Source organism: Nerophis lumbriciformis, linkage group LG19 (assembly GCF_033978685.3).
Source record: "Nerophis lumbriciformis linkage group LG19, RoL_Nlum_v2.1, whole genome shotgun sequence".
NCBI classification, from domain to species: Eukaryota; Metazoa; Chordata; class Actinopteri; order Syngnathiformes; family Syngnathidae; genus Nerophis; species Nerophis lumbriciformis.
Window position 1 is genome coordinate 19,691,625 of NC_084566.2, and position 24,462 is coordinate 19,716,086.

The following is a 24,462-nucleotide window of genomic DNA, read 5'->3' on the forward strand; positions in this document are numbered from 1 at the left end:
GGTGGATGAATGGATGAAAGAGAGGAGAGAAAAAAAAAAGAGTTCACACTTAGTCCGGATTTGACACAAAACGTGAAACATTACAGCAGGATTTTCAACACATGTCCAAAAAGCTAAGGACCGGGGGCCCGTCTTGTTTTGTATATTCTAGCGGGAGAGCCAACGTCCTCTACAGTAGACATTTGATTTTGGTCCGTTTATTTTGTCAAGAGTCACAGGAGCGCTCTCTTGTTTTTAAGAATCTGGGTAAAGATCATCTCTAGGACAGCACTCTCAGGTTTTTATGAGTTTTTGGACTGAACTCGTGGGCCACCTGTTAAATAGCCCAAATGGTGAAATAGAGAGGACCTAAAATTGAACTTTGGGGAACACCACAAGCACAAAACCCAAAACCAGTGAAGTTGGCACGTTGTGTAAATCGTAAATAAAAACAGAATACAATGATTTCCAAATCCTTTTCAACTTATATTCAATCGAATAGACTGCAAAGACAAGATATTTAATGTTCAAACTGGTAAACTTCGTTATTTTTTGCAAATATTAGCTCATTTGGAATTTGATGCCTGCAACATGTTTCAAAAAAGTTGGCACAAGTGGCAAAATGACTGAGAAAGTTAAGGAATGCTCATCAAACACTTATTTGGAACACCCCACAGGTGAACAGGAAAAGAACCATCCGGATTGTTCTAGGCGTAAAGTTGAAAAGCCAGCATCTGTGATGGTATGGGGGTGTATTAGTGTCCAAGACATGGGTAACTTACACATCTTTGAAGGCACCATTAATGCTGTAAGGTACATACAGGTTTTGGAGCAACATATGTTGCCATCCAAGCAGCGTTATCATGGACGCCCCTGCTTATTTCAGCAAGACTATGCCAAGCCACATTCTGCACGTGTTACATCAACGTGGCTTCATAGTAAAAGAGTGCGGGTACTAGACTGGCCTGCCTGTAGTCCAGACCTGTCTCCCATTGAAAATGTGTGGCGCATTATGAAGCCTAAAATACCACAACGGAGACCCCGGACTGTTGAACAACTTAAGCTGTACATCAAGCAAGAATGGGAAATAATTCCACCTGAAAAGCTTCAAAAATTGGTCCCCTCAGTTCCCAAACGTTTACTGAGTGTTGTTAAAAGGAAAGGCCATGTAACACAGTGTTAAAAATGCCTGTGCCAACTTTTTTGCAATGTGTTGCTGCCATTAAATTCTAAGTTAATGATTATTTGCACACAAAAAAAAGTTTCTCAGTCCGAACATGAAATATCTTGTCTTTGCAGTCTATTCAATTGAATATAAGTTGAAAAGCATTTTCAAATCATTGTATTCTGTTTTTATTTACGAACTTCAACTTCAACTGGTTTTGTACATCCTGTGGCAAAAATGATGGGAATCGCCAGTTTTGGAGGATGTTCAGTCGTTTGTTTCATTTTGTAGAAAAAGCAGACAACAGACATGATACAAAACTAGAGTCAGTTATTTCTGTCATGCTAAAAACATCACGGTGCATCAGTTTGCTCCTTTTTGCACCGTAGTCTTTTGTTTGGTACTTTGTATCTTAATGAGTGGAGCCGCAGCGAACAGGAAAGGACCTTGTTCGTAACATCACCCAGCATGTCATTGCACCTGGGGGTCACACCTCACGCTCATAGGGCAAAATGTAACATCATCATGTAATATGACTTCAGTCCAGTCAGCCATTGGCCATTATTGCTTTTCTTTAGCAGCCATTGGAACCTTGTTTTTTTATGTTTAGCTGTTAATGAAGGCTTTTGTTTAGCTTTTCTGTATTTAAATCCCATTACCTTTAGGCGGTTTCTTACAGTTCGGTCACAGACAGTGACTCCAGTTTCTCTTTATTTGTACTTCATCTGTTTTGCTGTACATATTCTATTTTCAAGACATATTGCTTTAAGTTTTCTGCCTCGACGCTTTAATGTTTTCCTTGGTCTACCAGTATGCTTGCCCTTATGTTTGAGCCATGATTCATGTCAATCCACCTGGTGCTGGTGCAACAGCTCTCCAAGGCGTAAACACTAGAGATAAAGATAAATGCTTTAAAAATTTAATATCGGAAATTATCGGTTTCAACCTCCCGATTTTCCCGGGAGACTCCCGAATTTCAGTGCCCCTCCCGAAAATCTCCTGGGGCAACCATTCTCCCGATTTCCACCCGGACAACATTATTGGGGGCGTGCCTTAAAGGCACTGCCTTTGGCGTCCTCTACAACCTGTCGTCACGTCCGCTTTTCCTCCATACAAACAGCGTGCCGGCCCAGACACATATCTTAAACACACATAAGTGAATGCAAAAGCATACTTGGTCAACAGCCATACAGGTCACACTGAGGGTGGCCGTATAAACAACTTTAGTACTGTTACAAATATGCGCCACACTGTGAACCCACACCAAACAAGAATGACAAACACATTTCGGGAGAACATCCGCACCGTAACACAACATAAACACAACAGAACAAATACCCAGAACCCTTTGCAGCACTAACTCTTCCGAGACGCTACAATATACACCCCCCGCTACCACCAAACCTCCTCCCCCTCTTATTTTGGAAAACCTTGTTTTTGATTGATTGATTGGAACTTGATTGCACAGTACAGTACATATTGACCACCTGAATACGTTTTTCAACGTGTTTAAGTCGGGGTCCACGTTAATCAATTCATGGTAAAGTTACATTGTTTAATGCATCCAGCGGTGCATCACAACAAAATTAGGCATAATAATGTGTTAATTCCACGACTGTATGTATCGGTATCGGTTGATATCGGAATCGGTAAAAAAGCCATTATCGGACATCTCTAGTAAACACTCCTTTTTAACTGCTTAGTAATGAACATAATTAATTTGATGCAGGTCTTAGCTCTGGGGATGAACATTTACAACGTGTTTCCATACTTTTTTCCCTTTGCTTGATCTAATAATTAAACTGTTACTACCAAAAGTTATTTTCTTGATTTATTTTAGTGTTTTTTAAAGCCAGAAAGTTGCCATTTGACATGATTATAGTTTTCTGTCATGTCTGTTATCTTTTTTTCTACAAAATTAAACGACTGAATGAAGTATGGTGATGCTATATTTTTTGCCAGCGGTTGGACAAGTGAAATAGTTGAACAAATGACTGACCACATCTAACAAGTAAACACGCTACAGTAACACCTCCGTTATTCAAATCACCTTACGAAAAAAGTTGTAATTGCTAAACAGGAGTGGACTTAAAGGAGTGCCTTGAGGGACGCCTCAGTTATGTAAACTGCAAGTTTCGACCGCAGTGTTTTATGTTCGCCAGCAAGGTGTTGATGCAAGAATCTGCCAATGTGTTTACAGTGGTCCATGCTCCTCTATACAACAGGAAGAAGTTGCTGCAAAAATATCTCCTAAATTTTGAACTGAACTTGAGTTGGTGGGGGGAGGGAGCGATACGGTTAAGGCCAGATTTGGCCCCCGGCCTGCCAGTTGAATAGCCAGCAATCATTGTATCATACAGTATCTTCTCCAGGTACAATACTATACTAAGTAAACATGTCCTTTGAGAAGATATAGTGCAATAAAAATGGTTAGTGAAACTTTGATGGGATGACGGTGTGTTCACTTGTTAGCTCGGTAAAACGTCAACATTTGCTGAGCGGGTGAAAGTTACAAAGTCAACACTTGGGCAGCCAAAAAGCCTTTCATGTTGCACCTGAGGGCCTGCAATAACAGCAAGTGATGCTAGTGATGCAAAGCAGCCTGTCCTCAGTGCAATGGATTCTATAGATGTCATCTCTTCACAGGATGGTGGAAGAGTCTGTGCCTTACGTTGGGTTAAAGAAAGCATCGATATGGAGGCAAAGAAGATCATATCTTTGTGCCGCCGGAGAATCGAAACCACTCAACTTGTCCGTAAAAGACAAGAAGATGTTTGCGCGGTCATACATAAGAAGCAAACATGCAGACTAGAGTGCATCACTTTAAAGTTTATGTTTATTCTTCTGCCTCATAAAAGTTGAAATCATGTTAAAACATTTTGAAAAAAAGTAGCTTTGTCCGTCTGTAGTATTTCTACATAACCGTTGCAAATACCGCACACACCCATGACAGTAATACTATATATAATAATATATTGCATTTAAAATGGAGAAAAGGTCATACAGTATATATTGTTTTTTAACATTATTTATTTAAAAATACATAATTTCAGTTTCATTTTCTTGTTTCTTTTCATTACAGTATTATTTTTAACAAAAATTGTATATATTTAGATTAAATATCCATTTGTATTATTACTGGTACTACTACTACTCTTACTAGTATTAGTAATAATAATAATTCTACAAATAACTACTACTGATAATAAAACATTTATATGTCTGTAAAATAAATGAGATAAATTGTTTAAATTCATTCAATATTACCAATAGTCCTAATAATAATATAAACCGTCTATTTTTGTGAAAGAAAAAATTAACTGTTTAGTCATAAAAATTATTTTCCTTCACAGAAATAAACGGTTTATATTATCATAATAATAACAATTATATGACTCTAAACAATGTATTTTTCCTTTCACAAAATAAATAAAAATACTTATTATTATTATATTATTATTTAAAAAACACTTTAAGACCAATGTCTTGGAAAAATATATCACTCTTGAATCAACACAGTAGTTAATACTATGATCAATGTTAATTAAAATACTAAATGTGGGATATAAATAATAATGGAAGTATAATTGTTTGTATATAGTATATAAATTGGTACAAAGGTTTAACACGCGTATAAGGATATTTCACATGCCTTTACTGTGTATATAATTGAACAGTGTTCATATTGTGTATAATGTGTATTTATAATATGTTGTACAAAAGACATTTCATAATTTTCGGAAGTTCATCTTGTACTTGACATTGTTTATAGGGTTAGGCGCTATAAGTGTTCAACTTCAGCCTAAACCCTTTCGGTCTGCAACATTTTCATTTTCAATCTATGAATGTACAACTGTTTGTTTATTTTGTTGACCATTGACAGAAGAATAATAAAAAAATAAAAAATAAAAAAATAAAAAAATTACTAATACTGGTAATGTTATTATTGAATGCATTCTAACAATGTGTCAAGTTTCTTCCACAGACAATAAATTACATTTTAATTTAATTAATGTCACAGCAATATACCGTCTATTTTATTTCCTTTCACATAAATAGCTATAAAATAAACATTATATTTCTTTAAAAATACACAAGTTGTTTGGATTTGTAATTATAGTAATAGTAATAATCATAATAATAATTATTAAAAACCCCAAAAAGTACATAAATAGTAAAATGTATGTAATCTAACTATTTCTGTGAAAGAAAAAAAAATTGTTATATTTTAAAAATATTAATAATGTGAGCAATAATAATAATAATAATATGGTAATTATACTACTAATAATGATGTATTTGTAATTGCGGGTAACATCTCCATTTCTTTTTAATGATAGTGTTAAGGACTACCAGCTATTATGTTACGTTAGTGGGCCGTTTGAGTATTTATTCAATAATAGTAATAATAGCAGCTAATGAGACTAAAAAGTTAATTCAAGGTATTTTATGAACTGCTTTTGTTAAGAATAAAAATACACTTTGCTGATAGTTTTAGTAGCAAAACACAGGTTGAGGATGTGTGGGAGGATGATGCTGCTGCTAATGATGATGATGATGACAACGGTGATGATGCTGCTGACGTATGAGATGGTCTTAATGACACATATGACAGAGGGGGACAGGGCGGGAGGGAACGTTCTATTAGCAATGGGGTGTGCTACCTGGGGGCATGATTAGGCGTGACACCAGGGCTGCTTGGGGTCTCTGGAAACTCCTGGAATAGACACCATGAAAAGAAAGATGGGTGAGAGTGACTGAGATGAAAAGAAGAAGAAAAAAGCCCACCGCAGTGCAAATGTTAACTGAAGCCTGTGGTGATGGGAAGCCGGCTCAGCCTCATTAAATCAAGCAGCACTTTGTTTTCCAAGCTGCGCAAGCGAGAAGTTATTACCGCTGTTGTTGTGGTAGAGGATGGAAGTCAAACTTAGAATGAAAAGAATCGATACTTGACAAGTGTGGCTGGGGATGGAGGGTTTGGTGTAAATGAGAAGGCAATGACGGGGATGCAACAAAAAGAACATGACTACTATAGCAGGTGACAGCATGGCATGATGATTTTAAAGGCAGAGCAACTAATCATGCAAGCACTAACTTAATGACAGGTACGGTTTTTTTATGCTGTCTTGAGGGTCACTTGTCATGAAACATCCTGACTAAAAGAATCAAAATAAAATATAATTTATAGTAAATACTATTTTTTTTTTTTAAATATCTAGCTATTTTAAGACACAAACAATTGCCTACTACTGAATTTTCTATTTTAGCTAATTTTTCTACATACTGTAGCCACGTGTATAATGTATCTATCTTTATGTATCTACATTTAAGTAATGGTGAGTCTCCTATACTGTAATCATATCAACAGCAGTGTTTACTGCAGTGAATTGGAACTGTTTATTAATAAATAATTGAAATTAAAATGTTTTGTTTTAATATTAGTATTTAAATAATTATCTAATCTATTGGGGCGATAGAGTGGCCGTGCCAGCAACTTGAGGGTTCCAGGTTCGATCCCCGCTTCCGCCATCCTAGTCACTGCCGTTGTGTCCTTGGGCAAAACACTTTACCCACCTGCTCCCAGTGCCACCCACACTGGTTTAAATGTAACTTAGATATTGGGTTTCACTATGTAAAGCGCTTTGAGTCACTAGAGAAAAAGCGCTATATAAATATAATTCACTTCAAATTAACTCTATATTCAATATGTAAAACAACTACATTCTTGTCTATATTATATCTACTGCTAGTGAAATCAAAGCAAGATTAAATAACTAAAATATATTGTTTTACTTACCAGACCAATTTGCTTATCTTAAGTCATATGTACTAAAATCCGAGTTATATGCCAAATCATCTGCCAACTGAACAATTTTACTGGTTTCCAGCGTTTTGACAAGTCACTTTATCTTGTTATTTGGCTTACAGTATTTTAAGTATGCATCCCTCTGAACGTAGTATACATTATTGTAGTGTTTTTTTTTAATGATGACAAATATTACCAGGTTGTCACTTTGGCAGCGCTGTGGTCGCTTCTTGCGCATGCAGTAACCCAAAACTTTGTCCTTGAACACCTAAAAAAAAGAAAAAGAAATTAAGCATTAAACATAAAACAATGGAAAAATACACGAGAGTCAACATTTTTAGTGCGCATGTATAAATTTTAATTGGATATCTGATTCTCAGACTCTTTGACATATGCTGGATGGAGTAGATTTTTCTAAATCTGCATTATTTCTATTGGCCAGCAGGGGGCATCATTATTGATGACAAAAATAAGCTGTTTCTATGCATTAGATATTTTGCCCACGTTTTACTTGATTTATGAAAACAATTCACTCTTAAAAGCTGGGTAAACATTGTGTAAGGCGTTAGGTACATTTTGCTTATGCACTAATTTAACAATCTAAACTAAATAAACATTGCAGTAAAAAGCTGCAATAGTTCAATATACAAGTTACTGTGGTGATAATGAAATCAGGAAGCCATGACTTGCCACAGCAAAAACGTACAGAAAATATTGAAAAAAGCACAGACATAAAGTACAGGCCAAAAGTTTGGACACACCTTCTTATTCAATGTGTTTTCTTTATTTTCATGACTATTTACTTTGTGGATTGTCACTGAAGGCATCAAAACTATGAATGAACACATGTGGAGTTATAGTCATGGTCAAAAGTTTACATACACTTGTAAAGAACATAATGTCATGGCTGTCTTGAGTTTCCAAACATTTCTACAACTCTTATTTTTTTGTGATAGAGTGATTGGAGCACTTACTTGTTGGTCACAAAAAACATTCATGAAGTTTGGTTCTTTTTTGAATTTATTATGAGTCTACTGAAAATGTGACCAAATCTGCTGGGTCAAAAGTATACATACAGCAATGTTATTATTTGGTTACATGTCCCATGGCAAGTTTCACTGCAATAAGGGGCTTTTGGTAGCCATCCACAAGCTTCTGGTTGAATTTTTGACCACTCTTGACAAAATTGGTGCAGTTCAGCTAAAGTTGTTGGTTTTCTGACATGGACTTGTTTCTTCAGCATTGTCCACACGTTTAAGTCGGGACTTTGGGAAGGCCATTCTAAAACCTTAATTCCATCCTGATTTAGCCATTCCATGTGTTTGGGGTCATTGTCCTGTTGGAACACCCAACTGCGCCCAAGACCCAACCTCCGGGCTGACGATTTTAGGTTGTCCTGAAGAATTTGGAGATAATCCTCCTTTGTCATTGTCCCATTTACTCTCTGTAAAACACCAGTTCCATTGGCAGCAAAACAGGCCCAAAGCATAATACTACCACGGTAGGAATGGTGTTCCTGGGATTAGAGGCCTCACCTTTTCTCCTCCAAACACATTGCTGGGTATTGTGGCCAAACAGCAAATTTTTTGTTTCATCTGACATCACATGGACGAAGATAAGACCTTCTGGAGAAAAGTTATGTGGTTGAAGCTCATCGAGAGAATGCCAAGAGTGTGCTAAGCAGTAATCAGAGCAAAGGGTGGCTATTTTGAAGAAACTATAATATAAAACATGTTTTCAGTTATTTCACCTTTTTTTGTTAAGTACATAACTCCACATGTGTTCTCATTCATAGTTTTGATGCCTTCATTGACAATCTACAATGTAAATAGTCATGAAAATAAAAAAAAAACACATCCAATGAGAAGGTGTGTCCAAACTTTTGGCCTGTACTGTATATAGCACAGGGATTACAAACAATACATTGGAGGCAGACACCACAATTGACATACTTCACACAAAAGTCATAATTTCTCCGTAATTGTTGGTCCAAAGCTAATGAGAATTTAGGCAAAATGAGGTTAAAACTTTTATTTTTGGTCGTTGTGTATTTTCTGACGTACATTTCACCGGCAGGAGCGTGTTAGAGAGCCGCTGGTCACCAAACGCTGCATGAATATAGCGGTAGACTGCATCAAAGGCTGCTGCAAAATTGCCCCAAAATTATTATCATAACCGTATTTTTCGGAGTACAAGTCGCACCTGCCGAAAATGCATAATAAAGAAGGAAAAAAAAACATATATAAGTCGCACTGGAGTATAAGTCGCATTTTTGGGGGAAATTTATTTGATAAAACCCAACACTGTCATGACTTGTACTATGGCGTGATTTGTTCTCCCGTGGTGCAAATGATTTGGACCATACGTGGTGTGAAGGGGAGTACATGATTTATTTTAACACTATAACTACAAAAAAAGAAGCAAACAAAAGGCGCGCACAAGGGCGGAAGTACAAAACTTGACTATAAACACAAAACTTGCACAACGGCAGAAACTATGAACAATGAAACAAAACTTGCAAACTATGGCATGAATAAAGAAAACTTACTTGGACGTGAAAACGGCATGAAAAAGCCCAGCAAGGGTCATAAGGGTGTGTGGAGAGTGTGTCAGGGGTATGATGTCACCAGACAGACAGCCTGGCAACTGGAAGCTTAAATAATAGTGACATGATTAAAGACAGGTGCGTGAGTCTTGAGGGCAGGTGAAAACTAATGGGTTGCTATGGTGACAAACAAGAGTGCACAATGAATCCAAACGTGGAACAGGTGAAACTAATGGGTAACCATGGAAACAAGACAAGGGAGTGAAAAGCCAGAAACTAAAGAGTCCAATAACTAAACAAAACAAAACATGACTAAAACAAAACATGATTACACAGACATGACAAACACCAAGAATAGACATTTGAAAGGCAATTTAAAATAAATAAAGAATAGTGAACAACAGGCTGAATAAGTCTACATTATATGAAGCATAAATAACCAACTGAGAACGTGCCTGGTATGTTAACGTAACATATTATGGTAAGAGTCATTCAAATAACTATAACATATAGAACATGCTATACGTTTACCAAACAATCTGTCACTCCTAATCGCTAAATCCCATGAAATCTTATGTCTAGTCTCTTGCGTGAATGAGCTAAATAATATTATTTGATATTTTACGGTAATGTGTTAATCATTTCACACATAAGTCGCTCCTGAGTATAAGTCGCACCCCCGGCCAAACTATGAAAAAAACTGCGACTTATAGTCAGAAAAATACAGTATATATACTACTTTGTCAAAATAAAAGCATGATCTATTGTAAGTTTATAAGCCGGAGTATGTTTAGAACTATATTTAGACCTATTATTTTCTGTTTATTTCGTCAGGAAAACTAATAAAAGAACGACTCAATTGCACACGTTTTAGGTACCAAACATGGCGCCTCTCGTTTAGTTGTCCATACTCTCTCTACAAACGACTCTGCCCCCTACCACCATGGATCACAGAGGCCTACAGTATGCACAGCGCATGATTAGCGCAGGCTACAGGAAGGGGCGGCCTTGGAACAGATGTTTAGTACTATATAGGAGGTTAAAGCAGCACTATGTAACTTTTCAACCTTCATAAAATATTTTCATAACTTTTGGGATGATACATGGACTTACAACTAGTTGAATAACACTTCAGTCATGGCCTGAGGGGTCTGTATCGCTTTCACTGTGTCACGACAGGGACTATGGCGGCGCAAATTACTGCGCAGATTGCTTTTCTGGGTGCAAAACGACTTGACTGGACAATGCGTGAAGGTAAATACATGTTTTATTCTTAACTCCAAAAAGAACAAAACAAAAGGCGCGCACAAGACGGAGGTACAAACTTGACTATGAAACAAAAACTAGCACAAAGGCAAAACTATGGACGTGAAACAAATAAACACTTACTGTGACAAGAGCAGAACAAAAACTTACGTGGCATGGCATGAAGCATAAACTATGGAATAAGCAGGGCATGATAATGACAATGTCGCCAGGACGACCAACAGAAAATTACCGGCTTAAATAATAGTGACATGATTGGCAACAGGTGTGTGAGTTCAAACAAATGACAGGTGAAACTAATAAGTAACCATGGTGACCAAACAAAGGAGCGTAAACATGAACTAAAAGAGTCTTAAACAACCAGAAAATAACAAAACATAATTCAAACCATAGAACATGACACACTGGCAATAATCAATTTTGAGGAAAACTACAAATGTGCTCATATGCTCCCATATGTCACTTCCCCTATCCCCATTCGTTGCAAAGGCGGCAGTCGCTGCGAACGCCTACGAGCAATTACTGTTATCATAGCAGAAGCTAAAAAACAACCAAAGAAACGAAAAGTTTTGTCTGAGAAGACAAAAAAAAGAAAAAGGGAGGCTGCCCGGATAAAAGACAGTAGAGGATCAACAATGGCCCGGCTTTCATTCGCTGGCGTGAGCTCAAAGACGAGGTGGGATTTCATCCCGATGCTGCCTTGGCTCTGTTCCTGCTGAGCTAGTAAGTAACTTTTGATGCTCACATCAAAGTGATAATGCTAATGTTAGCTATCGAAAATTTGCGTTGTAGCAATAAATAGCCACCAGCTTGATAGTTTGCCGTTTCACTCTGAAGCGACCAGTCACGCAACAAACTCAAAAGTACTGTATAAAGAAAATACAATGACTGCAAACCACAAATATAAAGTGTGAGTAAAATATGTAGGTTCCTACTGTGGAAAGATCAGTAACACTGAATCATTGTGGTATTATCGTGTCAGTTTGTACGTGCGTGACCGTAGTTTCTGAGGTTTTACGACACTAAGCGCTGGTCCTGATGGGAAATGTGGTCTTCCTTCAGGCAAAACACTACCACTGGATGGATGGCTGAATAGAATAAGCATAAATATACAAAACCCAAAACCAGCGAAGTTGGCACGTTGTGTAAATTGTAAATAAAAACAGAATACAATTAGGGATGTCCGATAATGGCTTTTTGCCGATATCCGATATTGTCCAAATTTTTAATTACCGATACCGATATCAACTGATACCGATATCAACCGATATATACAGTTGAGGAATTAACACATTATTATGCCTAATTTGGACAACCAGGTATGGTGAAGATAAGGTACTTTTAAAGAAAATTTATAAAATAAAATAAGATAAATAAATTAAAAACATTTTCTTGAATAAAAAAGAAAGTAAAATAATATAAAAACAGTTACATTGAAACTAGTAATTAATGAAAATGAGTAAAATTAACTGTTAAGGGTTAGTACTATTAGTGGACCAGCAGCACGCACAATCATGTGTGCTTACGGACTGTATCCCTTGCAGACTGTATTGATATATATTCATATATAATGTAGGAACCAGAATATTAATAACAGAAAGAAACAACCCTTTTGTGTGAATGAGGGGGAGGGAGGTTTTTTGGGTTGGTGCACTAATTGTAAGTGTATCTTGTGTTTTGTAAGTTGATTTAATAAAAAAAGAAAAAAGAAAGAAAAAAAAGACAGATACCGATAATAAAAAAAATGGTACCGATAATTTCCGATATTACATTTTAAAGCATTTATCGGACATCTCTAAATACAATGATTTGCAAATCCTTTTCAACCTATATTCAATTGAATAGACTGCAAAGACAAGATATTTAATGTTTGAACTGGAAAACCTTGTTATTTTTTGCAAATATTAGCTCATTTGGAATTTGATGCCTGTAACATGTTTCAAAAAAGCTGGTACAAGTGGCAAAAAAGACTGATAAAGTTGAGGAATGCTCATCAAACACGTATTTGGAACATCCCACGGGTGAACAGGCTAATTGGGAACAGGTGGGTGCCATGATTGGGTATACAAGCAGCCTCCATCACAACCAAGGATGGGTCGGGAGTCACCACTTTGGGAAAAGCTTAAAAAATTGGTCTCCTCAGGTCCCAAACGTTTACTGAGTGTTGTTAAAAGGAAAGGCCATGTAACACAGTGGTAAACTTAAACTTTTTTGCAATGTGTTGCTGCCATTACATTCTAAGTTAATGATTATTTGCAAAAAAAAAAATAGTTTTCTCAGTTCGAACATTAAATATCTTGTCTTTGCAGTCTATTCAATTGAATGTAAGTTGAAGAAGATTTGCAAATATTTTCATTCTGTTTTTATTTACGAATTACACAACGTGCCAACTTCACTGGTTTTGGGTTTTGTACAATAGGATTACAGTTTGTTAAAAAAACAGCAATTATAATAGGTGTCAACAGGCCCAAAAGAGGTCTTGAGGGAAAGTGTGTACACTTTGTTTATATTCTTTTCTGCAATCAACAAAGTTGCAATTAAAAAAAAACCTCCCTGGCGCAGATTCAGATTGCTCACCGTCAAACTGAAGAATCATATCACATAAGCAACACGTTTTAGGCTCTAGGGTTGCAGTAGCAATGTTCAAGCATACATATTTCGCAATGTACACATATAAAACTAAAATTATTCACTAAAAATGTGTTTTGTGTTAATATTTTAGGGTGTCTGCAACATATTACCACTGTACTGCATGGTGTGTACAAAGTAAAATACTTTACCTCATATAGGTAGTCGAATATCTCCAGTATTGTTAACACGCTGGCCCCTATAAACAGCCCCATCTGACCTCCTATGTCACCTAGAAGAAGAGACATGAATAGATTCAGACAGGTTCAACGATGAAGCATGAAATCACTCCGTGAACTGTCACTTCTCATACAGCGCTACTGACACGAGTCATGTGAGCGGACTTGTCAAAAGCGTCCAACTTTTTCCATCAAAGCTAACCTGGCCGCCCTTGCAAATGCATCAGATTATGAAAATGTGTTTCAGCAGCTACTTGAGCGCGTTCAAAGAGGGGGGAAAAAAACTCAAAGCCCACAACGAGAAACGTGCAGAACCTTACCGAGAAGCCCGGCTATTTCGTAGGCCTTTTTCTGCTCGATCTTCTCATAATTCAGAGCTTCGAAGAAGATGTCCAAAACCAATAGGTTTTCTCTGGGGTCAAGAGAAGAGCACAGCCCGCATAGTTTTAGTCGCCACATTATAGTTATATGCCACATTTCCCATGATGCCACACTACAGTATTTTTCATTATTGTTACATTGAAGGTGAACGATGGAGACTGGAGAGGTCATACATGCACACATTTGAGGAGAAAACAATCTATTGTATCTGAGTGACTGACTACCAGGCGATTTAAATCTAAATCATACTCACCCAATATATTGCTCAGTTTTGTTGAATTTCTTAGCCAGATATTTAGCAGATGCCTTACTGGGGATCTTAACCATGGACAGCTCCTTGCCATAGCGAGTCATGTTGCAGGGGGTCTGACACACACAGTAATCGTTGTCTTTCTCTACCAAAAAGTCTGTGGATGATCAAAGTCCATCAAAAAACGGTTGTGAGAAACACACCTGCATGCACGGGCTCTGCGCTAAAAATATATCGCGTCAACAGAATGTCGCTGCCATCGTTCACTTTCCATGAAAGCAAATAATGACTGAAGCAGAGGTACAAAGGAAGAGTCGGGGGAAAAGAGCTCTGTGCTGGATTTTATATAAGTCAACTGGGCGTGAAAACCATATTTCCCCAAATACTGGCCTTTCCTGTAATAAATGCCATGCTTCCATTAACGCCAAACAATAAGCACTCACCGCGATACAGTTGTGAACCATCAGGGCCAGCAGGGCCTTTTAGTTTAGATAAACACTATTTGTGCTGTAATAGATGATGTCCCTCATTTGATCATTGCTGTCATCAAAAAACACCTCACTTCAAATAGGGACAGACCCTGCAACACTGTAGATGTCATGTCTCAGTTACCGTATTTTTCGGACTATAAGGCGCACTTAAAATTCTTTAATTTTCTCAAAAACCGCCTTATAACCCGGTGCGCCTAATGTACGGTATAATTCTGGTTGTGCTTACTGACCTTGAAGCAATTTTATTTTGGTACATAGTGTGACCAGTAGAGATGGCAGTCATACATAAGAGGTACGTGTAGACTGCAATATGATGGCAGTAAACAACAGCAAAACTTGAAATGTTCCATTGAGAATATAGAACATTACACACGGCGCTCAAAAATCTGTCAAAATGTTTTTAGTACAACTTCGGTAAGCTATGAAGCCGCACCGCTTCATGGATTGTTGGCGTATTAAACATACGAGTAATATTATGTTGTGTGCATAAGGACCGCAAAATGGCACCTATTAGCAGACATTATCTGGTGTTTTGTTTTGCAATATTATGCAAAACCAACGTTTCTTATCTGGTACCTGCTGATCTGTATTTGGGATCTGTATAAGTACTGAAAATTTGAGCGTGTCCGCCATTGTAGTCCGTGCAGACACCGTAGACGATAAGCTTCTTCTTTTTCTCTACCTTCTTATGTGGCATTCATCTTCCGCTGTTGCCATTTCTAATATAAAGTAGTGTAAAGTTCTTACTTATATCTGTCAGTAGACTAGCTATCAAAGTGCTAAAAACTGTAGTGAGTTTACATTATTCACACACGGAACTTTAGTTATTAGAGGGTTCCGGTCAGACGGTTTTTCACAGGACACATTTCCGGCGATGTTGCACTAGTGAGCCACGGATGGGGAGATGCTGCTCCGTTATTGATTTAAGTAAAGTCTGAATGTCATTAAAACAGTTAGGTCCATCTTTTGACACTTCTTCCACTCCCGTCCTTGCATGCTACACCGCTACAACAAAGATGATGGGGAGAAGACGCCGTCGAAGGTGAGTCACGTAAATAAGACCGCCCACAAAACGAAGAGACGCTCAAAAAGCTACTTGAAGATGATCTGTAAAACATAATCTATGCAACACTTTCACCAAAGAACCACCATCACATGTTAGGTAGACCACAAGGAAGTTTTCCATTTAGAAAAAAAATCATAATATGACTCCTTTAATGCGCCTTATAATCCGGTGCGCCTTTTGTATGAAAATAGACCTGAATAGACCCGCTCATCGGCAGTGTGTCTTTTAATTCGGTGTGCTCTATCCAATCCAATCCACTTCTATGGTCCGAAATATTCGGTATTTGCTGCCCTCGTCAATACATAAACACCTCACCTCAAATAGTGGTAAACCCTGTAATACTGTAGATGTCATGCCTCAGCTATTTGATGCCTCACCTCAAATGGGTAAGTGGTGTAATATATGCCATGCCTTGATTATTTGCTGTCCTCGTCAATACATAAACACCTCACTTCTAGTAATGGCCAGTACCGCACCAGACGCCCTGCCTCAATTAATCTTTGCACGTGTCAATAAATAAACACTTCACCTCCAATAGTGGCCTGTGCTATAATAGATGCCTCAATTATATAATACTGTTTACACCTCAAATAAAGTTAAAGTAAAGTTAAAGTACCAATGATTGTGTCACACACACTAGGTGTGGCGAGATTATTCTCTGCATTTGACCCATCACCCTTGATCACCCCCTGGGAGGTGAGGGGAGCAGTGGGCAGCAGCGGTGGCCGCGCCCGGGAATCATTTTGGTGATTTAACCCCCAATTCCAACCCTTGATGCTGAGTGCCAAGCAGGGAGGTAATGGGTCCCATTTTTTTATAGTCTTTGGTATGACTCGGCCGGGGTTTGAACTCACACCCTACCGATCTCAGGGCGGACACTCTAACCACTAGGCCACTGAGTAGGTGGCCCGTGATCAATTTATTTTTGCCGTCTGCTACAAATACACACTTTACCTTAAAATAGTGTTCTGCTGCTGCTGTTAACTTCTATTCTGCATGTTAATAACTAACATGAAGGACTCACCTCAAATAATGGCCTGCGTTGTAACAGATGCAGTGCCTCAGTTATTTGTTGCTGTTGTTGACTTAAATAAATTGACCTGAATAAATAAAAACTTCCAACTCAAATTGTGCCCAGCGCCATAATAAATTATGTCTCTCAAACCTGTTGTCGATCTGAATAAATAAACACCTCACCTCAAATAGTGGCCTGCTGCATAATATATGTCATGCCTCAAATGTCAGCAGCTTTCATCAATATATAAACACCTCAACTCAAAAATATGGTATATGTTGTGATATATGTCCTGCCTCGCCGTCCTCTTCAATAAATTGGTAACAGACGCCCTGCCTCAATCAATATATGCTCTTGTCAATAAATAAACACCTCACTCCAAGTAGTGGCCTGTACAGTAATAATTGACCTGCCTCAATTATTCTCTGCTCTTGTCAATAAATAAACACCTCACCTCAAATAGTAACAGATGCTGTGTCCAATTTACCGCTGCCTCCTCCCACGAAATACACGCCTCACCTCAAATAGTGTCCTGCTGCTACTGTTAACTTTCATTTTTAAAACTGGACTGCGCTGTAACAGATGCAGTGTCTAAGTTATTTGTTGCTGTTGTTGACTTAAAGAATTAAACACGGGGGCGGTCTTCCCGTCCGGTTGCGGGGAGTCTCTGGGTCCCTCGGGCGGGGCGTCTCTCCTTTCTGCCCGTGTGGGGTGTGGTCTCTCGCTGGCTTGGGGTCTGGCTGTCCCCTGCTTTTCTCGTGCCCTGTCCTCTGCCGGGTGCGTCTGTCTGCGGCCTGCTGCTGGCCCTTGTGGGCGGTACGGTGGGCCGGGCTCTGGGGTTCCTGTCGCTGGCCGGCTTGGCTGCGTGGGGGCGGTGGTCCCTGGTTCCCTGGGCACCACGCCTCCTGTTTGTGGGTTGGGCTCTCGGGGGTGATGGGGCCGTGCTCTGGCTCCCACGCACTCTGGGAGTCGAATGTATTGTACATGCAAATTCACATATGCTCACATACGTACATAGGTACCTACCACATACATACACAAATACAGTACATATTTACCTACCTAATGTTCGTACATCCACACGCACATTCAATATACAAACATACACATACACATACTGTACATATACATTCATTGTACAAACACATATACACATTCTGTACATATACAAGTACATATGCATACTTACACTCATGCACATAATCACGTTTCATCAAACATATATTAACGTTGTTGCCCTAGGGTAAACTGGGTGTAACACATGGCACACTGACAAAGCTTAACCTATTGTGACTATAACAATCTACAAGGTTAATGTAGGTTGCTTCTCTTTCTCCCCCTCCATTTTTCTGCATTCTTTCGTATCTCAAGTTATCATTACGTATATGTATTGTTGCATTTAAACAACTGTATTGTTGATAATAAAGGTAAATTATTGGTATTGTTCATTATCAATAGCGCTATTTCTATTGGTATTTGTATTGATCCATTTGTAGTGTAATAATGCTCATTGTCATTTCTGTATTATTTTTTATTTTTCGCTAACTGCTTATTTGCTATTACTTTTACCATCATATTTGTACATGTCATATTTGCTGATGTTGCTCTATTGTTGTTGTTGTTTGCTGTTGTTGTTTTTGTCTCTCTGTCTAATCCCCCTCTTGTCCCCACAATTTCCCCCTCTGTCTTCTTTTTTTTTCTCTTTCTATCCCCTCCTGCTCCGGCCCGGCTGCACTAAATGATAATATAAATACATTTAATAAAGTCAAATACAAATAAGGCAACAAGAGAAGTATCCTACACTTCTCTTTTGTAAAGTAAATCTGAACAGCCGACATGGGCATCTACATCAACTATATGATTTGCCTGAGAAGCTGGACAGGACACAAAAAAAAAAAAAAAAAAAAGAAATAAACACTTCAGAGAGTGACCAGAGCTCTTAGCAAATGCCGTGCCTCAAAAAAACATAGATGCTTTGTCCAATTAATCTATGCCAGCCCACCACACATTGCACCTCAAATAAAGTCTTGCGCTGCAACAGATGCCGAGCCTCACTTAATCACTGCTGTTGTCAATTTTAAGGAATTTCACATTTCAACTTGATTTGTGTCGTGCACTTTAATATATCCATCCATCCATCTTCTTCCGCTTATCCGAGGTCGGGTCGCGGGGGCAGCAGCCTAAGCAGGGAAGCCCAGACTTCCCTCTCCCCAGCCACTTCGTCCAGCTCTTCCTGTGGGACCCCGAGGCGTTCCCAGGCCAGCCGGGAGACATAGTCTTCCCAACGTGTCCTGGGTCTTCCCCGCGGCCTCCTACCGGTCGGACGTGCCCTAAACACCTCCCTAGGGAGGCGTTCGGGTGGCATCCTGACCAGATGCCCAAACCACCTCATCTGGCTCCTCTCCATGTGGAGGAGCAGCGGCTTTACTTTGAGCTCCTCCCGGATGGCAGAGCTTCTCACCCTATCTCTAAGGGAGAGCCCCGCCACCCGGCGGAGGAAACTCATTTCGGCCGCTTGTACCCGTGATCTTGTCCTTTCGGTCATAACCCAAAGCTCATGACCATAGGTGAGGATGGGAACGTAGATCGACCGGTAAATTGAGAGCTTTGCCTTCCGGCTCAGCTCCTTCTTCACCACAACGGATCGATACAGCGTCCGCATTACTGAAGACGCCGCACCGATTCGCCTGTCGATCTCACGATCCACTCTTCCCTCACTCGTGAACAAGACTCCGAGGTACTTGAACTCCTCCACTTGGGGCAAGATCTCCTCCCCAACCCGGAGATGGCACTCCACCCTTTTCCGGGCGAGAACCATGGACTCGGACTTGGAGGTGCTGATTCTCATCCCAGTCGCTTCACACTCAGCTGCGAACCGATCCAGTGAGAGCTGAAGATCCTGGCCAGATGAAGCCATCAGGACCACATCATCTGCAAAAAGCAGAGACCTAATCCTGCAGCCACCAAACCAGATCCCCTCAACGCCATGACTGCGCCTAGAAATTCTGTCCATAAAAGTTATGAACAGAATCGGTGACAAAGGGCAGCCTTGGCGGAGTCCAACCCTCACTGGAAACGTGTCCGACTTACTACCGGCAATGCGGACCAAGCTCTGGCACTGATCATACAGGGAGCGGACTGCCACAATCAGACAGTCCGATACCCCGTACTCTCTGAGCACTCCCCACAGGACTTCCCGAGGGACACGGTCGAATGCCTTCTCCAAGTCCACAAAACACATGTAGACTGGTTGGGCAAACTCCCATGCACCCTCAAGGACCCTGCCGAGAGTATAGAGCTGGTCCACAGTTCCACGACCAGGACGAAAACCACACTGTTCCTCCTGAATCCGAGGTTCGACTATCCGGCGTAGCCTCCTCTCCAGTACACCTGAATAGACCTTACCGGGAAGGCTGAGGAGTGTGATCCCACGATAGTTAGAACACACCCTCCGGTTCCCCTTCTTAAAGAGAGGAACCACCACCCCGGTTTGCCAATCCAGTGGTACCGCCCCCGATGTCCACGCGATGCTGCAGTGTCTTGTCAACCAAGACAGCCCCACAGCATCCAGAGCCTTAAGGAACTCCGGGCGGATCTCATCTACCCCCGGGGCCTTGCCACCGAGGAGTTTTTTAACTACCTCAGCAACCTCATCCCCAGAAATAGGAGAGCCCACCACAGACTCCCCAGGCACTGCTTCCTCATAGGAAGACGTGTTGGTGGGATTGAGGAGGTCTTCGAAGTATTCCCTCCACCGATCCACAACATCCGCAGTCGAGGTCAGCAGAACACCATCCTCGCCATACACGGTGTTGATAGTGCACTGCTTTCCCTTCCTGAGGCGGCGGATGGTGGTCCAGAATTTCTTCGAAGCCGTCCGGAAGTCGTTTTCCATGGCCTCACCGAACTCCTCCCATGTCCGAGTTTTTACCTCTGCGACCGCTGAAGCCGCACACCGCTTGGCCTGTCGGTACTTGTCCGCTGCCTCAGGAGTCCTATGAGCCAAAAGAACCCGATAGGACTCCTTCTTCAGCTTGACGGCATCCCTCACCGCCGGTGTCCACCAACGGGTTCTAGGATTACCGCCACGACAAGCACCAACTACCTTGCGGCCACAGCTCCAATCAGCCGCCTCGACAATAGAGGCGCGGAACATGGTCCATTCGGACTCAATGTCCAGCACCTCCCTCGTGACATGTTCAAAGTTCTTCCGGAGGTGGGAATTGAAACTCTCTCTGACAGGAGACTCTGCCAGACGTTCCCAGCAAACCCTCACAATCCGTTTGGGCCTGCCAGGTCTGTCCGGCATCCTCCCCCACCATCGCAGCCAACTCACCACCAGGTGGTGATCGGTAGAAAGCTCCGCCCCTCTCTTCACCCGAGTGTCCAAAACATGAGGCCGCAAATCCGATGACACAACTACAAAGTCGATCATGGAACTGCGGCCTAGGGTGTCCTGGTGCCAAGTGCACATATGGACACCCTTATGTTTGAACATGGTGTTCGTTATGGACAATCTGTGACGGGCACAAAAGTCCAATAACATAACACCGCTCGGGTTCAGATCCGGGCAGCCATTCTTCCCAATCACGCCTCTCCAGGTTTCACTGTCGCTGCCAACATGAGCATTGAAGTCCCCCAGTAGAACGAGGGAATCACCCGGGGGAGCACTCTCAAGAACTCCCTCGAGTGAATCCAAAAAGGGTGGGTACTCTGAGCTGCGGTTTGGCGCGTAAGCGCAAACCACAGTCAGGACCCGTCCCCCCACCCGAAGGCGGAGGGAAGCTACCCTCTCGTCCACCGGGTTGAACTCCAACGTACAGGCTCTGAGCCGGGGGGAAACAAGAATTGCCACCCCAGCCCGTCGCCTCTCACTGCCGGCAACGCCAGAGTGGAAGAGAGTCCAGCCCCTCTCGAGAGAACTGGTTCCAGAGCCCTTGCTGTGCGTCGAAGTGAGTCCGACTATATCTAGCCGGAACTTCTCAACCTCGCGCACTAGCTCAGGCTTCTTCCCCCCCAGCGAGGTGACGTTCCACGTCCCAAGAGCTAGCTTCTGTAGCCGAGGATCGGACCGCCAAGTGCCCTGCCCTCGGCTGCCGCCCAGCTCACATCGCACCCAACCTCTATGACCCCTACTATGGGTGGTGAGCCCATTGGAGGGGGGACCCACGTTGCCTATTCGGGCTGTGCCCGGCCGGGCCCCATGGGGACAGGCCCGGCCACCAGGCGCTCGCCATCGTGCCCCACCTCCGGGCCTGGCTCCAGAGGGGGGCCCCGGTGACCCGTGTCCGGGCAAGGGAAATCTGGGTTCCTTGCTTGTTTTCTTCATAGAGGTCTTCGAGCTGCTCTTTGTCTGATCCCTCACCTAGGACCAGTTTGTCTTGGGAGACCCTACCAGGGGGCATAAAGCCCCCGGACAACATAGCTCCTAGGATCATTGGGACACGCAAACTCCTCTACCACGTTAAGGTGGCAGCTCAGAGAGGAGACTTTGTTTATTACTTTATATATTACTTTAATATATGTTGTCCCTTATTTGATCACTGCTGTGTTTGGCTTAAACAAAAAACGAATCTCTATATTATATATAGCTCGGTTGGCAAAGTGGCCGTGCCAGCAACTTGAGGGTTCCCGGTTCGATCCCCGCTTCCGTCATCCTAGTCACTGCCGTTGTGTCCTTGGGCAAGACACTTTACCCACCTGCTCCCAGTGCCACCCACACTGGTTTAAAAAAAATGTAACTTAGATATTGGGTATCACAATGTAAAGCGCTTTGAGTCACTAGAGAAAAGCGCTATATAAATATAATTCACCACATCACCATCACATCACATCTCAAATAGTGGCCTGTTCCATAACCAATGTTGTCCCTTAATTATTCGCTGCTGCCATCAACAAATAAACAATTTACCTAGCAAAAGATGTTGTGCCCCAATTGTAGCCGTCATCGACTTAAACAAATAAACACCTCACCTCAAAGTGGCCTAGAAACCCCACTACAGCATGTACCACAACATGTTTTACCTACGACAATTCTCACAGAGCTAATGTTAACATATACACAGCTAAACATTGAAAAAATATCTACAACTTACTGCAACTTTTTTTCTCTTGTTGGAAATATACATTCTTGTAGGCTGAAATGTGAACATTTCTACTGACACAGATGACAGCACATCATATAATTGTTCCTTTTCATAGTGTAAATATTGAAGACTTGGGCTGCCTCGTCTGACATCATGTCACTTTTTTACAGTGTGTAGTTTGAGTGAGGTCATGTGACTTTCAGGCTCCATTCGATTGGTGAAAAGAAGTCAACCATTACCAGTGCTGACTGAATTGGTGAAACAGAGTCCATAATGCCCACATTATGGACTTCTCTAACAAGTGAATATGTCTTTGCAAGCAGTAATCAATGGATTATAATGATGGTATTAGGGTTGTCTCGATACCAATATTTGGGTACCGGTTCCAAAATGTTTTTCGATACTTTTTGATACTTTTCTAAATAAAGGAGACCACAAAAAATGGCATTATTGGCTTTATTTACACAAAAAATATTGGGGTACATTAAACATCTGTTTATTATTGTAATCGAAGAACAATTTTGTCCTTAAATAAAATAGTGAACATACTAGACAACTTGTCTTTTAGTAGTAAGTAAGCAAACAAAGGCTCCTAATTTAGTCTGCTGACATATGCAGTAACATATTGTGTCATTTCTCATTCTATTATTTTGTCAGAATGATAAAGGACAAGCTGTAAAAAAAGGATTATTAATCTACTTGTTCATTTACTGTTAATATCTGATTATTTTCTGTTTCAACATGTTCTATCTACACTTCTGTTAAAATGTAATAATCACTTATTCTTCTGTTGTTTGATACTTTACATTAGTTTTGGATGATACCACAAATTTAGGTATCGATCCGATACCCAGTAGTTGCAGGATCATACATTGGTCATAATTTAAGTTCTCATGTGACGTATTTCCTGAGTTTATAAACATAATATAATTTAAAAAAAAGATTTTGTGACGATAAAAAATATTGATGTAATCACAGGAGTATCAACTAGATACGCTCTTGTACTTGGTATCATTACAATGGATGTCAGGTGTAGATCCACCTATGGCATTTGTTTACATTCAGGCGCGCTAGCTTTTGTTAGCGGTGACGCCGGTGAGCTATTGTATCTTCCTACGGTGTGTAGTGAAGCATGTTTAGATATTCCTCGTCCTGCAGGGATGATACTTGTAAGAAACTCACTTTATTCGTCGCCATGAAGGCGAGGATTAGTGATTTAGACTGCGACTGGATGTTCGCTGCTAGCGAGCTAACCATGTCTTAAAGCACCTCTTCCTGAGGGCGTTTCAGTGTTATAACTTCACCTTTATCATTAGTTTTTAGGCCAAAATGCGTCCGTTCTCCCTTTTCTGTCTACACACTGTGTCTGCTTGTAAGTACTCTGTGATTGTGCGCTGCCGAACATGCTCCTCTGCTCGCAAAACCAGTAATGTCACGACATGACGTCATGCCCAGGAACCGGTACTTTTATATAGTACCGTTTTTGACTCATTAGTACCGCGATACTATACTAGTACCGGTATACCGTACAACCCTAGCTGGTATTAATTAATAGGGATTGAAATGAAGCTCAATGTAACAGAGTACATGTACTGTTTCTCCTTC

General features: G+C 40.7%; 1 protein-coding gene across 5 annotated transcripts in view; it reads right to left on the reverse strand.

The window, feature by feature from the left end:
- asic1c (acid-sensing (proton-gated) ion channel 1c) overlaps positions 1-24,462 on the reverse strand; it is a 168,497-nt gene that overhangs the window by 681 nt on the left and 143,354 nt on the right. For 4 of the 5 annotated variants that reach the window (XM_061979373.2, XM_061979372.2, XM_061979369.2 and 1 more), the window contains exons 6-10: positions 14,203-14,356; positions 13,889-13,980; positions 13,542-13,621; positions 7,147-7,218; positions 5,809-5,861 (exon numbers count right to left, since the gene is read on the reverse strand). In XM_061979373.2, the coding sequence (XP_061835357.1) occupies positions 5,809-5,861; positions 7,147-7,218; positions 13,542-13,621; positions 13,889-13,980; positions 14,203-14,356 (451 nt within the window). The remainder of the gene's footprint in view (positions 1-5,808; positions 5,862-7,146; positions 7,219-13,541; positions 13,622-13,888; positions 13,981-14,202; positions 14,357-24,462) is intronic. The other variant, XM_061979371.2, reaches the window with a different exon arrangement.